We start from the raw sequence: 13755 nt of genomic DNA on the forward strand, positions 1-13755 counted from the left end.
TCCTTCGAATGTTGCAGAATGCATTACATTACTTCAGAAAGGAACTGAACCAACACCAACAGATACCCGTAGTTATCAGGGAGAAAGACATCATGTTGCTGGTTCACCTTCTGCATCTACTGCTTCACTAATGTATGTATAAGTTCTGCTATTTTGTACACTGTCATTACTTTATTGCCTATATTTGAAGACAGACATAGAAAAGGTCATTAGGACTAAATCAGCAATGTAGGCAATAGGAAATTTCCCTTTCAGATGTAATTTCATTATTGTTTTAATTAAATTGTACATCTGATCATGAGCAAGCTGCTGCTGCTGTATTCTTATTTTTATGTGTGTGTGTATACATATATTGTGGTACTGGTGATTGAATTTAGAGTTACACACTGAGCTACGCCTCCAGCCCTTTCTAAATTTTTAATGTTGAGACAGGGTCTTATTAAACTGCTAAATTGCTTAGGCTGAGTTTCAATTTGTGATCTTCCTGCCTCAGCCTCCCAGACTGTTGGGATTATAATGTGTGCTACCACATCCAGCATTGACCAATTCCTTGTTGCTGTCTCAGGATCCAAATTGATAATTTTTAAAATGTCCTTGAATGGATTTTATTAGCAGTTAAAAATGTGCATGTTACTTTAACTCATCTGCAAGAAAAGCATTCCCAGTATCCTAGAAAACAGCTACAAACTTTTGGAAATTTGAGTCCACTAAAATTTTTCTTATTTATTTCAGGATATATTCCTGTTAAACAGAATTTCCAGTGACATTCATCTAAACAACATTACATTTGTTGTATACAAGTAAATCACTTTTTAGAAAAACATAAGGTGACTATTCTGTAGTATTTGAATAAAAGAAATAGATGTAGCCTTTTATTACCCTGAGAATTGACAGGGATTCTTTGTTTGACCAAACTGTTGCAGGCTTCTAACCCTTTACCTAGACCTGATGGCGTACTCCTTATAAAGTCCGATTTATGAAGCACCCTGCTAAGTCAGTTAACAGGAGCCTTCTCACTCCCAGCACTTGGTATCTCATCACACTTGATATGTGATCAGGTTCCTCAGTCTCCACTGCTCCCCGGGAACTTCTGACCACCTAGCTTGTCTTCACCAAGAATCCCCCTCATCCCTGCTGTACCTTTTGCTCATCTTTTAGATAATGACTCTCATCCAGCTCCTTCATTCTAATTCCCACTTGCCCTGCAATATTGAAAGATGAGCCCAGTCCCTCCCCCTACACTGCATCACTTCTTCATGGCTGTGAAGGTTTTGGATAAAGTCTGTATGACTGTCCTTTAATTGGCATCACTGAACAATTGTTTTCTTTAACATGATTGTTCCCAAAATGTATTATGCAAGGTGGAGAGTTATAAATAGAAAGGAGTAGATGATGAATCTGGTCAATCAGGCAGTGTATGGCCAAGGGCTGTGTGAATTTTACTGCCAAAGGCTTCTAACCCTTGCCAAAGAACAGAACACTGTGCAATATCATGATTTCAGATGCAGCAAGAGCTACAACAAAAGACTACATTATAAAAGACCAGAAATACCAAGATTTTATTCAAAACATTGGTTGGCTTTTAGTGCAGAAGAAAAGAGCGAATGCCTTCAAATTTTGAGTAAAATAATCATATTGTTAAATATATGATGCTACGGAGTAAGGTATCAGAAATATCCCTTCCTGGCTCTACTGAGGATCTAGTAGCAAACTGTTATGGTTTGTATCTAGATGCTCCCCTAAGCCTCTTACGCACATAGGTAGGGCTTTTCAGAGGGGGCTGGATCTAAGATGTGTGACAACTGCATTAGCTTAGCATAGAGCTGAGAGTTGATAATGGAAGGTCCACCCTGGGTGTGAATGGCACTACCCAAAAGGTTTGCAGCTTGGATGGGATAAAGGGCAGAGAGGCTGGCTGCTGCTTCACTGTTTCACAGCTTGCTGACTTGTGTCTGCTCTGCCATGGCCTGTTTTACTTGGTGATGCCCTTCTGCTGTGACATCTTACCTTGGAGCCAGCCAATAACAGACTGAAACCTCTACAAACTGTGAGCCAAAACAAACCTTTCCTCCTTTAATTGGTGGGTGTTGGGTAGTTTGTCTTAGTGATACACAAAAGTAACTAACACACAAATCCACAGTCTGCTGAGACTATTGAGCAAAACAAGTGAATAATTTTGGGGGAGAGGAGATTCTTGAATTGAACATATCCGAGAGCTTCCCAAGCAGCAAGGTCTTGAGGGATCAACATCTTAAAGAAAACAGAAGGTCATTAGAGACCAGGACACAAAGGAAGTCACTCTTCTATGTATTTAGGATATACAAAGGGTGTGGTAGGCTGTAGTTCTGGAATTAAACTTGTAATATTGGTATACAGACTTCAGAAAAAAATACATATTTTGCTGAATGAATTTTTAGTAATGTCCAACAATCCATTAGTTTGAATAGAACCTTTCAGAGATAACCGTGATTTTATGTTCTGTTTGAAACATACAGGCTGTCACATACAGGCTGTCATAGCTGTTCCAGGTTAGGTCTATTAGCTGTATCAGCTGGCTGGGAGTCTGACAGGCAGTGCATATAGGCAACAGTCATTAGAGTCAAACAAATCTGAAATTTGGTCCTTGTCTATGAGTTATGACTGTGTGCCTGGAAGAGCACTTCTCAGAACTTCTTCCTTATCTGAAAAATGGTGTCTTTCACTGACTTGACAAGTTGTGGTAAAGATGTAAAGATTTCAAGCACAGGGTCCATACAGGGTAAATGTTCAATAAATGTCACTAGCTTTATTATTTCTCCCACTGAAATAGATATTAAAACAATTTTAGTACTGGGGATTGAATTCACTGAGCTACATCCCCATCCTTCTTCATTTATTTTTAATTTTGAAACAGGGTCTCACTAAATCCCTAAATTGCCCTGACTGGCTTTGATCTTGTGATCCTCATGCCTCAGCCTCTCAGACTGCCAGAATAGCAGACACATGCCAACATGCCCAGGTTACTAAAGTGATTTTAAGAATAAAAATGAAACTCAGTGCGATATAGCCTATAGGTACTTTGGGCACAGCATAGCAAATCTATCTTCTCATTTGCATTGCTGTGCATGGGAATACAGAGCTATAACCAGCAAAAGATTTTATTGACTTAGAAAACTAGACGGTATCTTGAGAACCGTTTGGAAATTTGTGTTGAAACAGGTGAAATGTAGAATGAAGAAGAAGATAGACTGTAAAAGTAATTTACTTCTGAACAAATCAGCATTCTCTATGTTGTGCACCAGAGAATTTCATTTAATGCATCAAGTTTTCACTCAGAATAAATACTGAATACACTAAGAAGTTTTTACACTCAGTTATTACTGTAAAGTTTCACCGCAGTCAACTGAAATGTTCTTTTAAGTTTTCAAAAAGAAAAAGCAGCACAAACACATCATTTCCTTTAAACAAAGACTTAACACATAACCTGTAAACCAGGAATAATGCAACTAAAGGACAATTATGAGTAATTTTATATTTATGGAATGTGTTCGGTTAGGTTTTCATACATGTTGAGTATATGATGAAGAGGTAGAATATGGTCTAGAGATCATACAAGTTCAGACAAAAAGTTAATGTGTTTTATTTCATTTTTTCAGTGCTGAAGATCAAATCCAAAGCCTATGTGCATACGAGGCAAGCCCTCTACTATGGAGCTACCTCCTCACACTGTACAGTAAGTTATGTTAGTATAAAGACATAAGGCCAGGCTAGGGGCTGGATTTTAACCACTGAAGTTAAAAAAGTTCACCCCATTATTCAGTGTCCACCCCACTCCTGGAAGGAAGTCTGTCATGGATTGAATTGTGCCTCTCCAAAGCACATATGATGAAGTCTTGGCATGCAGTACCTCGAGATATGACTCTATTTGGAGGTAGGGACTTTTTTTGCATTTAAAAATTATATTGGTATACTTTAGATATACATAATGATCACATTGATCATAAGGAATTTGTACCTGTACATTATATATCTTGATTCTTCTTTTCCCATTCTCTTCCCCCTTCAACTCCTTTCCCTCCTGATTTACAAAAGCATTGTTTCCATTTTTCCTTCAATTCTTTTTTCTTATCCCTTCTTTCCTTTTTCTCTCCCTGCTCCTTTGTTCCCTTTCTCATTTGAACATTTTTCTCCCATTTTTCCTAGTATCTGTTATGCATTTTGGTTCTCATTTACACATTTGGTTTCTCACAGCAGAGAAATAATGTGGTATTTACATATGTGGTTTCAATATATTTCACTTATGAGTATGGTCTTAAAACACATATTTAGCTAGGAATATTTCATGTTTATCTTTCTTTATGGCTGAGTAGTACTCCATTATATAAAAAGACCACATCTTCTTTTTTTTTATCCATTCATTGGCTGATGGTCATTTGGGCTGTGTCCAAGATTTAGCTGTTACAGATTGTGCTGCTGTAAATATAGGTTTATACACATTACTGTAGTAAGATGCTTTTAATTCTTTAAGGAACATACCAAAAAGGGGAATAGCTGGGTTGGATAGAGCCCCGAGTTGCAGTTTTTTGAGGAATATCCACACTGTTTTCCACAGTGGTTGCATCAGTCTACACTCTCACCAATAGTAGAAAAGGGTTCCATTTTCCCCATGGCCCTGCCAGCATTTGTTGTTGGTTGATTTCTTGATAATAACTATTCTTTCTAAAGTGAGATGGAATTTTGGCTCTGTTTTTGTTTTTGTCTGTCTTTTTCAGACAGGAATTTACCCTGTAATTCAATGTCTTCAAGTGTTTACCTATTCTATCTTCCAGAAGGTTTAATGTTTCTTTTTCAACCTTTAAGTCTTTGATCCATTTTGAGAGAAACCTTTAACAATGGAATGAAATTAAAATAGAGTGAGCCCTAACTCAATATGACTGATGTTACAAGAAGAGACATTAGAAATATGCCTGTGCAGAAGAATGGCAAGGTTTAGATACAGCAATAAGACAGCTATCTACAAGCCTAAGAGAGAAGCCAGGAGAAAACCAACTCTTCCAACACCTTGAACTTGGACTACTTTCGAATGTTAAGCAAACAGGTAAGTAGCAATAATTATTCTCATTTTCTAGATGACAAAACAGACTTGGAGATTTTAAGAAATTTTCTCAAGGTGTCATATTCAGGGAGTGGAGAAATTTGAGTCATCTTAACTCCAAAGTCCTTGGGTCTGTTTTAACTCTGGCTTGGTGTCTCTCTCTGCCCTTTTCAGGGATACATTTCCTCTATTATTCACTAGTTTTCCTCTACCTCACTTCTGTCAAGGAATTCCATGGCCTTTGGTATCTAAAGTAGCCCTTTGTAGTAATCTACTGAACATGATTATCTTTTAGCGTACATCTCACTTCTGAGTGCTAACCTTCTTGGAATCCTTAAGAAAGGAAAGACAAACCATCAACTCACTCCCAGGGAAAGTGTACCTACATACAATGTGTTGATTACAATGGACTTGAGTTAAAATTGATTTATCACTGACTTACTCTCTTGTAATAGTAAAAAAAAGATGCCTTGCCACAGTTCTTTTTCTAGAAGCCTTGCTAAATAAATGGTTATTTTTATATGTATCAGGGAATTCTTATAGATAGATAGAAGACTGATTCATTTACTCATTCATTTCATATGTACTTTTGATTGCCTACCATGTATAAGGCACGAGACTAAATCATATTGGATTTCAAAAGGGAATTTTATACTACCCAGCTCTCAAGATGTTTCCAAACAAGAGTCACAAAAACTCAGTTTTGATATTTGTGTTAGTTACCTCTTTCCATTGTATTTAACATTGAAAGTCACAAAACTATAGCTGCTACAGGTTTTTTACTACTATGATGAGACACCTCGCCTGACATTGAAGCCAATTAGGAAAAAAAAAAAAAAAAAAAAACCCAGCACAGGTCAGCAGAGAGGGAAAGAAACTGTGTCCATGACAGTTTTATCTCTTGCATTAACCTATACCCATGGCTAACCTCTATTATTAAATCTAATATTATTCCCTTCCCACTTAAGTCAGGTTGAGTTCTGTTTTTTGCTACAAGCTCTCAAAATGGTTGTAGTGAGGGAGGAGAACAAGAAGTCAACAAGAAGCAAGCCCTCCCTGCGAATCAGTGTTGTTGGGTTGGGTTTTATTCTGTTTTTCTTTTTTCATTTGTTTGTTTGATTTTACTATATCAGATGGTATGGGCAACTATTTCAAAGATAACAGGATATATTATGGTAGTTATTTTGGATTTATTATTTATATTATGGTAGTTACTTTGGATTTACTATTATCTTGCTTTGAAGTCCTTTATTGTATTCATTGTTTGTTTTTATCAGTTCTACTCTGTTCTGTTTTGTTTGATTTTTACTATGTCTGAAGGTATCTGCAGCTATTTTGAAGATAACAAGAGGCATTATGGTAACCATTGTTGATTTCCTGTTGTTTTGAAGTTCTGTGTCACACTGGTTTGTTTGATTGGCTTTATTCTGTTTTATTTTGCTTGGTTTATTCTCTTTAAAATAAAAATGTAAAAATTTTTAAGAAACAAAAATGGTTCTAACATAGAGAAGTCTTTCTTTTATTGTTTTAACTTCTCAATCTCTTTCAAATGTAGTCTCAAGGATTCTTTATGCACCCTAAGAATTCTCTACACAGGCTGAAAGTAGGCATCTAGTTTACCACTAGGATACTGCTGAATCTCTTCCCCAGCATCTTTTACTGAAGCAACAACATTCTACCATCTTCTGAGGCAGTGAGAGGACAAGAAAGGTCAGTATAAGACAGGCTGAATTAATAGTACATTAGCATCTGAGGCCACATGGACACTCACTAGAAAGGTGGCTGCAACGAAATGCTCTTCAAAGAGCCCCAGCTAAAACTTTCAGGAGGAGTCTTGGAATACAGGAACCTCTGCAGTGTAAGTGCCAAGAGTCAAAGAGGTGGTCATGTAGAGTCAACCAGAAATGGTTGATGCAGAGGTTCCCAGAGTTCAGCTGTCTGTTATAACAAAGGAAAGTCAATGAACAAGAAAGAATTTAAAGTAGCACCAAATATTTTTAAAGTTCTTTTAATTTCTCTTTACCTGCCCAGGTGAAAGGATTACAGAAGCAAAGGGCAGGAGAGGAGGTGAAAAAGAAAGAATGGATAGTTTTTCCTTTATCATCCCTTATGTCAGCCCAAGATGAAGGAAAGAAAGAATATTTAATTGAATGTCAAATAGAAGTTTGATTTGGGTTGGACTCCTTAATATACCTGAATGTGAGACTGTTTTAATACCTCAACAGGCCTGGAAAGCTAAGAGATTTTCAAAGAGGTGTTGAATCTTAAGAATATGTGTAGAGAAGGATGGAAAGAAAAAAAAAATAAAACTACTTGTGATTGAACCCTACTAAATTTAGACAGTTCTACACACAGGTTATATATACCATATATATACCATACCATATATATCATAGTCTTATCTAGAAGTAGACCACAAGATACAGCACAATATAACTCGTCTTTATATTTACTATCAAAAAGATTCTTCTATAAAGATCCTTGAAGAAGTATATCTATATAAGCTTGGTATCATAGGCATACTAAACTGCTTTGATCCAACTAGTAAACCAAATGAATGAAAGGGGAAGTGAGAAAGGTCCACTCTGTGTGACGTATTTATCACTGACATGGTTTATACTTGCTGATACATGGTTATTGTTATGGCTTGTGTCTAGATGTCCCCCAAAAGCTTCATGCAGTCGTAGCCAGGGCTTTTTCAGATTTGGCTGAATCTAGAGTGTGCAGTTGATTCTTACTGCAATGCCAGGATTAAGGGTTGTAGGATTAAAGGTGAGTGGTTACTATATCAGCCTACTGATTGGTTTGCCACCACCTAATCCTGGTAGCCTGGACACAACATAAGGAAGAGAAAGAGGTTTGTCTTCTCTTTTTGCTTGCTTGCTTTGCTACCTCTGCCCACCATGAACCGTTTCTCCTCTGTAATGCCTCTCTGCCATGCCACCCTGCCTGAAACCTCTACAAACTGTGAGCTAAATAAACCTTTTCCTGTTTAATTTTGCACCAGTTATTTTGTCTCAGTAACAAGAGAAAAGGAACCAAGATAGTAGCAACAATAAGATCCATGTTTAGTCTGCTCTGCTATAGCTTATACATTTTCCATAGAACATACTTCCAGATTACCTACACTCCAAGCACACTGCTTCCTCTGTTTTTACCCTAAGAATTCCAAGAGTCATGTTACATAGATGAATTTTCCATCTTTGATTTAGCTAGAGAGAGCTTGTAGTTAGACTTGTATTCCTCTTCTTCTGTTGGCCAGTACATTCTGTATGCTAGGCCTCATCCCTGTATTCCATTTAGATTACCTTTTTTCTTTTTTACTTTTGTCCCCTTCTGTTTTGTTTTTAACTCTGTTTCTAATTAAATCGCTTATCTTTGTAGGTCTTTCAGAGCTGCTTTGCAGCCATATATAAATATTGCTAAAAACAGAAAGGATGTTTTTCAGTTCACCTGAATAGCTTATGTCAGTAGAACCCCATGTGTAGTGCATTCTTAAAGGCATAGATTCGCACATCTCAAAATGCAGCAACAACCTACGATACTATTTAGGGAGTTTTCCTTAGGAGGCAGCACCATGTGGCGTAACTCACCTACCCCAGTAGTGTGATCTCCCTTCGGTCCTGTGTAGGAAGTGGGAGTTTCTCCTCGCCTCCTGTGCCAGCTGCTCCAGTTCCTTTTCTCCTGGGTAAAGGCACACTCATCATGATCAAAAGTGCACTCTCCAGGTGCGCGCGGAAGGCTCTCTGTAAGGAAACAGCAGGTGCTGCAATCACTGGGACACTTTCAATGAATATGCATGCCACCCTCTCTGGCACTCTGCTCCGCATGCCTGAGTGTTGTCTGACCACATGTCAGCAATGGAGAGGTGCCTCTCACTGGTGGGGCAGTCCACCTGCCTCATGTCCTACCCCAGTCACAGTCTACAGCCACCAGGCCCCCTGCTACAGAGATAGAGAACAATAAAAAACTCTAGATTTAATATTGGGATATTCTGACAAAGAAAATTTCCCCCCTCTTGGAAAGGTATTTGTGTGAAAAGAATTTGTATGAATTTGTCAACTCCTTGCAAAGCTCTGAAAAGCCTTTTTGAAATATGAAAAATAATCAAATTGTATAATGCAGGAGCTATCTTCAGAAATTCAAGATGAGTGAAAGATATCCTCATAGCAGTTCTATACCTGCTTTAAAGAGAAGGAGACATGGGAGAGAACCAAAGAGATTTCTGGAGATAGCTGTGCATAGAAAGTGACTTAATTCCTCTGTACCTCAGTCCTCTTATATGCAATGTGCAACCATTAATCCAGTTTATAAGGATTAGATGAGATGATGGGCCTGAAGTATTTAAGCACCAAGCTCTTAATAATTACTAGCCAGACAAATTTGGAGGAATTATTTTGCTAGAATCTTATTTTTCATTTTCAAAGAAAAATATTTGTCTTTGAATGCTATCTTTAATAACTTTAACAAATATTTGCACTAAAGAATAACTTTTAAAAATTTCATTAAAAGTGCTTCCTCAACTTCTGTTTTAATTAATAAATTAATTAATTTTTTGAGAAAAGGTTTTGCAGCATAACTTAGACTGGCCTTGAACTCCCAGCAATTCTCAGGTTTCAACCTTCTAAGTGCTGGGATTACATGTATGCAACACTTCACCCTGCCTTACTCACAGGAGACTTATTTGTATGAAATATATATGGGTATTACTCTCCTGTACTACAATGACACCACAATTTTCTATTTTTTAAAGAAATAGATATTCCATGATTTAAATGCAGTGTAATTATTAGGTTCAGCTCAGTGATCTAGTTTGAGGTATCTATCACTTTGTCATAGGGGATTATGACCACAGCTGGCTGCCATGACTTTATTTTGTCACTATCATTGGTGCTTGGTCTACTATTTCATTGTCATTTAATTTACTTAGATAATATCTTATTAAAATTTTAAACGTATATGTTCATATCTGTGAGAAAAGAATTTCATCAACATGACTTGCTTGCTTTTTGGTGTTTTTTGTTGTTGTTGTTGTTGTTTGTTTGTTTGTGACAGGGTCTTGCTATGCAGTTCAGGCTGGCCATGTGCTCACTTTGTAGCCCAGACTGGCCTTGAACTTGCAACGATCCTCCGGCTTCAGCCTCCAGAGTACTGGGATTACAGGAGTATGCCACCACGCCCGGCTCATCAGTATGATTTGAAAATATGCTTTTTTTTGTTGTTGGAGACAAGGTCTTACTATGTAGCCCAGACTGGCCTGTATCTCATGGCAATCCTCCAGCCTCAGCCTCCTCAGTGCTAGGATTAGAGGTATATGCCACCATGCCTGGAGAAAATATACATTTTGTTTTGTTTGGCTTGGTTTTTTGAGACAATGTCTTGCCATGTAGTCTAGACTAGGCTTGAACTCACTACATAGTCCAGGCTGGCCTCCTACTCACAGCACTCCTCCTGCCTCAGCCTCTCGAGTGCTGGGATTACAGGTGTGTGCACCACACCTAGCTATGTTTTGTAAAGTGACAACAACAACAACAACAATAATAACCATTACAATTAAAATGGGAGATTTTTTTAAAGCACCATTTTGTGCCAGGTCTTTTACCAGGGAATGTATATGTATTATCCCAAATAATCAGATCCTACAAAAAAGGCCTAAAATTGCATGTGCAGAGACACACAGTACCCTTAAATCATAATTTTTAAATTCTGAAGCCTCCTCCAAAGCTTTGTATTGTGGCATTTCTGTCAAGAAAAGCAAAGGGTAGCCTGGCACTGATGAAGGGCATGAGACCCTTAAAGAAACTAGAAATGTCACATACATACCAGAAAGAAAAATAGATGAACAACTGCCTGCTTACCTGGAGACCAACAGCTTCCCAACTGCACTGTAATATCATCAAGGGCCACAAGTCCACAGTCCCAAAAGCTTTTGCACAGGCTCATGAAGACTACCTGCAATTTATAAAGTTATTCATCTTGTGAGCTCAGAATGGGAAACATAGAGTCTGGGGTTTACTTAGCACAATTTATTTGCATAAGCAGGTAAAATCACCTCTTCATCGCCCAAATGAATAACAGTGTAGAGGCAATGACATGAGGGCGGGTACCACTGGTGTAGGGTGCTGAATTCCTCGTGCTATTTTAAGGAGCATCAACCTCATAATGATGTATTGTGTAGACTGCATAACAGTATGCCAAAACTAGAGACAGTCTTTAGAGGCTGACTAGTAGAGGTTAACCAGAGACACAGAAGAGGTCATCTGGTTTTACGTATTTCCCCAAGATAATCCACAAAGCGCATAATGAGTTCATGGTTTTCCAATCATTTTTTCAAGCATTCCCAGTACAAACACTATTGATTTTTTTTTAAAAAAAATGTCTTTCTGGCAATGTGATTCATTCACATCATGAACAAAGTCCCAGTGATTTGCCATCTGGAGACTTATGATCATTTCTAAGATGAAGATCTATGTTCCTGGTTGGTCCTGCCTATACAATAGTAGTTATTTTGTCAGGCTGAACATTTTTACCATTGTATGTGAAGGAAAAACAAACCCATACTATAAATTACTAAATTCAGTGTTCCACACAGCCAAATCTTGGATTTCTTTCCATTGGGCCAATTTAAAAGGCTATTTTTCATATATACAATGCTCAAAATGCACTTTTAGATGACATTGGTTTTAAAAAACATTTATATTAGATTTTCATTGTATTGGGATTTAAAAAACTGCTTCATATGAATAACATAACATTTAATTAGCATCGTGTGATACAGTCCATTTCAATCCCTCAACCCTAAACCTCATTTCAAAGGAAGACCAAAGATAATACCAGCTAAAACTTAACTGATTAATAATGAGAATGTTTGAGTTTTTATGCTCCAATATTCAAAATACTATAGCCTTAATTTGTGTTATCAGTAGAATCTCTTTGCTCTTTGATGATATGATTCATTAGACTATGGAATGTGTTTCAGAAGAATTTTTATGCGATGTGACAGCTTTGCATAATGCAAAATGCAAAATATAAGATGTCTTAAGCCAAAATATAAGATGTCTTAAGCCAGGATCCTGAGAATAATTACTAATTGTACAGTATATGAAGGTTTACTTGCACTTATGTATTACTGCTTTAAATTTAACTGAGACAGTTTGGGAATATAACAATATGTAACTATAGGGTTTTTCTCTTTAATTGTTCATCTTTAGAGAGTCCAGATTAACTAAATATATAAAATATTTTATTTGCAAGATTCATGCTCGGGAACTTACTACCATTTGGAAGGCAAAGGTCTGTGTTATTAGTTCTGAATGTGTTCACATTTTACCAGTGACTTTTATTTGCTATATATAAAAGAGTACTACTTTTTCCTCATAATTTACTAAGTTAATTATCCTATAGAAAGAAAAGTCTTGACTTTCTTTCCTTTGTGTCATGTTTAAATCCCACTTTCACAAGAATAGTGAAACATATTTTTTCAAAATAATATGGGATAGTGGAAAGATTCACCACTCAATCTTTTTCCTGCATAAAACTCAGACAATAGTGTGGTGATGTAGTCTGAAAAGGAGAAATATTAATACACTTTCATATGCTTCCTGTCATACTATTTTATAGCGATTGCAAAACCAAATGAGTGTACAAGCAAGCAAACAAATCAAACAACCAAAAATTTCAAAAAATAGAGAAAATAAACTATGAGACAACACTCTGAGAAACAGGTCTTTATTCGATCTGGTAGCTAGTGCAGATTATTCAGTAATACAGAAGCAAATGCATCTGATGATTTTAAGGGAAAAAAACTAATTAAAATAAGAAACACTCATGAGCTAACTCATCTGGAAAGACTGGAAAATTGATCAAATGTGTGATAATTATGCTAGGCTCATAAAATGATGAGTCTGTGATAGTTTCCCCATAAACATTCAATAGTTTTCACAGTTATACTAGAAGAAAAGTAAAATGAATCAGGTTATCTATAATTAAGGTGTACAATACTAGCTGGGCCTGATAGATAGATCATCTATCAGGCCTTCCCAAGACTCTGGGAGGCCGAGGTAAAAGATTACAAGTTCAAATCTTCAAATCTATCCTGGGCAATTTTGGGGATTCTAGCTCAGAAAAAAAAAAAAAAAAAAAGAAAAGAAAGAAAGGCTGGGGATACAGTGTCTTTTTTTTTGGTTGAACTCACAACCTTGCGTTTGCCACACAGGTGCTTATGCTACTGAGCTAAACCTCCAACCCTGGGGGTACAGGGTGAAGGCCTTAGGTTAAATCTGTAGTCTCTCTCTCTCTCTTTCTCTCTCTCTCTCTGTCTCTCTCTCCCTCCTCTCTCTGTCAAGAATGTAACAGAGGGAATCAGCTGTAGTCTAAATGCTTAAAGAGATTAGTCTCTCCTTTATTTATACAATATATGTGTGCTTTAATTTCTGTTATCCCTGAGATAAGTTCCCATGTGCATCCGGAACCTTTCACAGTTATATACTCGATGCTAGTGGAACCCTCAAGTCAGGACAGTCCCCAGAGACTTGAGAGTCTCCAGAAATCCTTGCCAAATATTCCTCGGGGAGCTCAGTCTGCCTGGCTGAGAACAGCTGGTGAAGAGGAGTAGACAGTGCCAGGTAGATTATAAAGCCCTGCCTACTAAGGTCCCCTTATACGCAGACTCTGTGCTGGGT

General features: G+C 37.3%; 1 protein-coding gene across 3 annotated transcripts in view; it reads right to left on the bottom strand.

Annotated features, from left to right (window-relative positions):
• Mamdc2 (MAM domain containing 2) overlaps positions 1-13755 on the bottom strand; it is a 202358-nt gene that overhangs the window by 16633 nt on the left and 171970 nt on the right. For 2 of the 3 annotated variants that reach the window (XM_063250074.1, XM_003472203.5), the window contains exons 10-11: positions 10933-11026; positions 8668-8820 (exon numbers count right to left, since the gene is read on the bottom strand). In XM_063250074.1, the coding sequence (XP_063106144.1) occupies positions 8668-8820; positions 10933-11026 (247 nt within the window). The remainder of the gene's footprint in view (positions 1-8667; positions 8821-10932; positions 11027-13755) is intronic. The other variant, XR_010047974.1, reaches the window with a different exon arrangement.

The sequence above is a fragment of the Cavia porcellus genome, unplaced genomic scaffold (assembly GCF_034190915.1).
Source record: "Cavia porcellus strain 051 isolate PalLab524CR breed Dunkin Hartley unplaced genomic scaffold, mCavPor4.1 scaffold_1, whole genome shotgun sequence".
Classification (NCBI taxonomy): domain Eukaryota; kingdom Metazoa; phylum Chordata; class Mammalia; order Rodentia; family Caviidae; genus Cavia; species Cavia porcellus.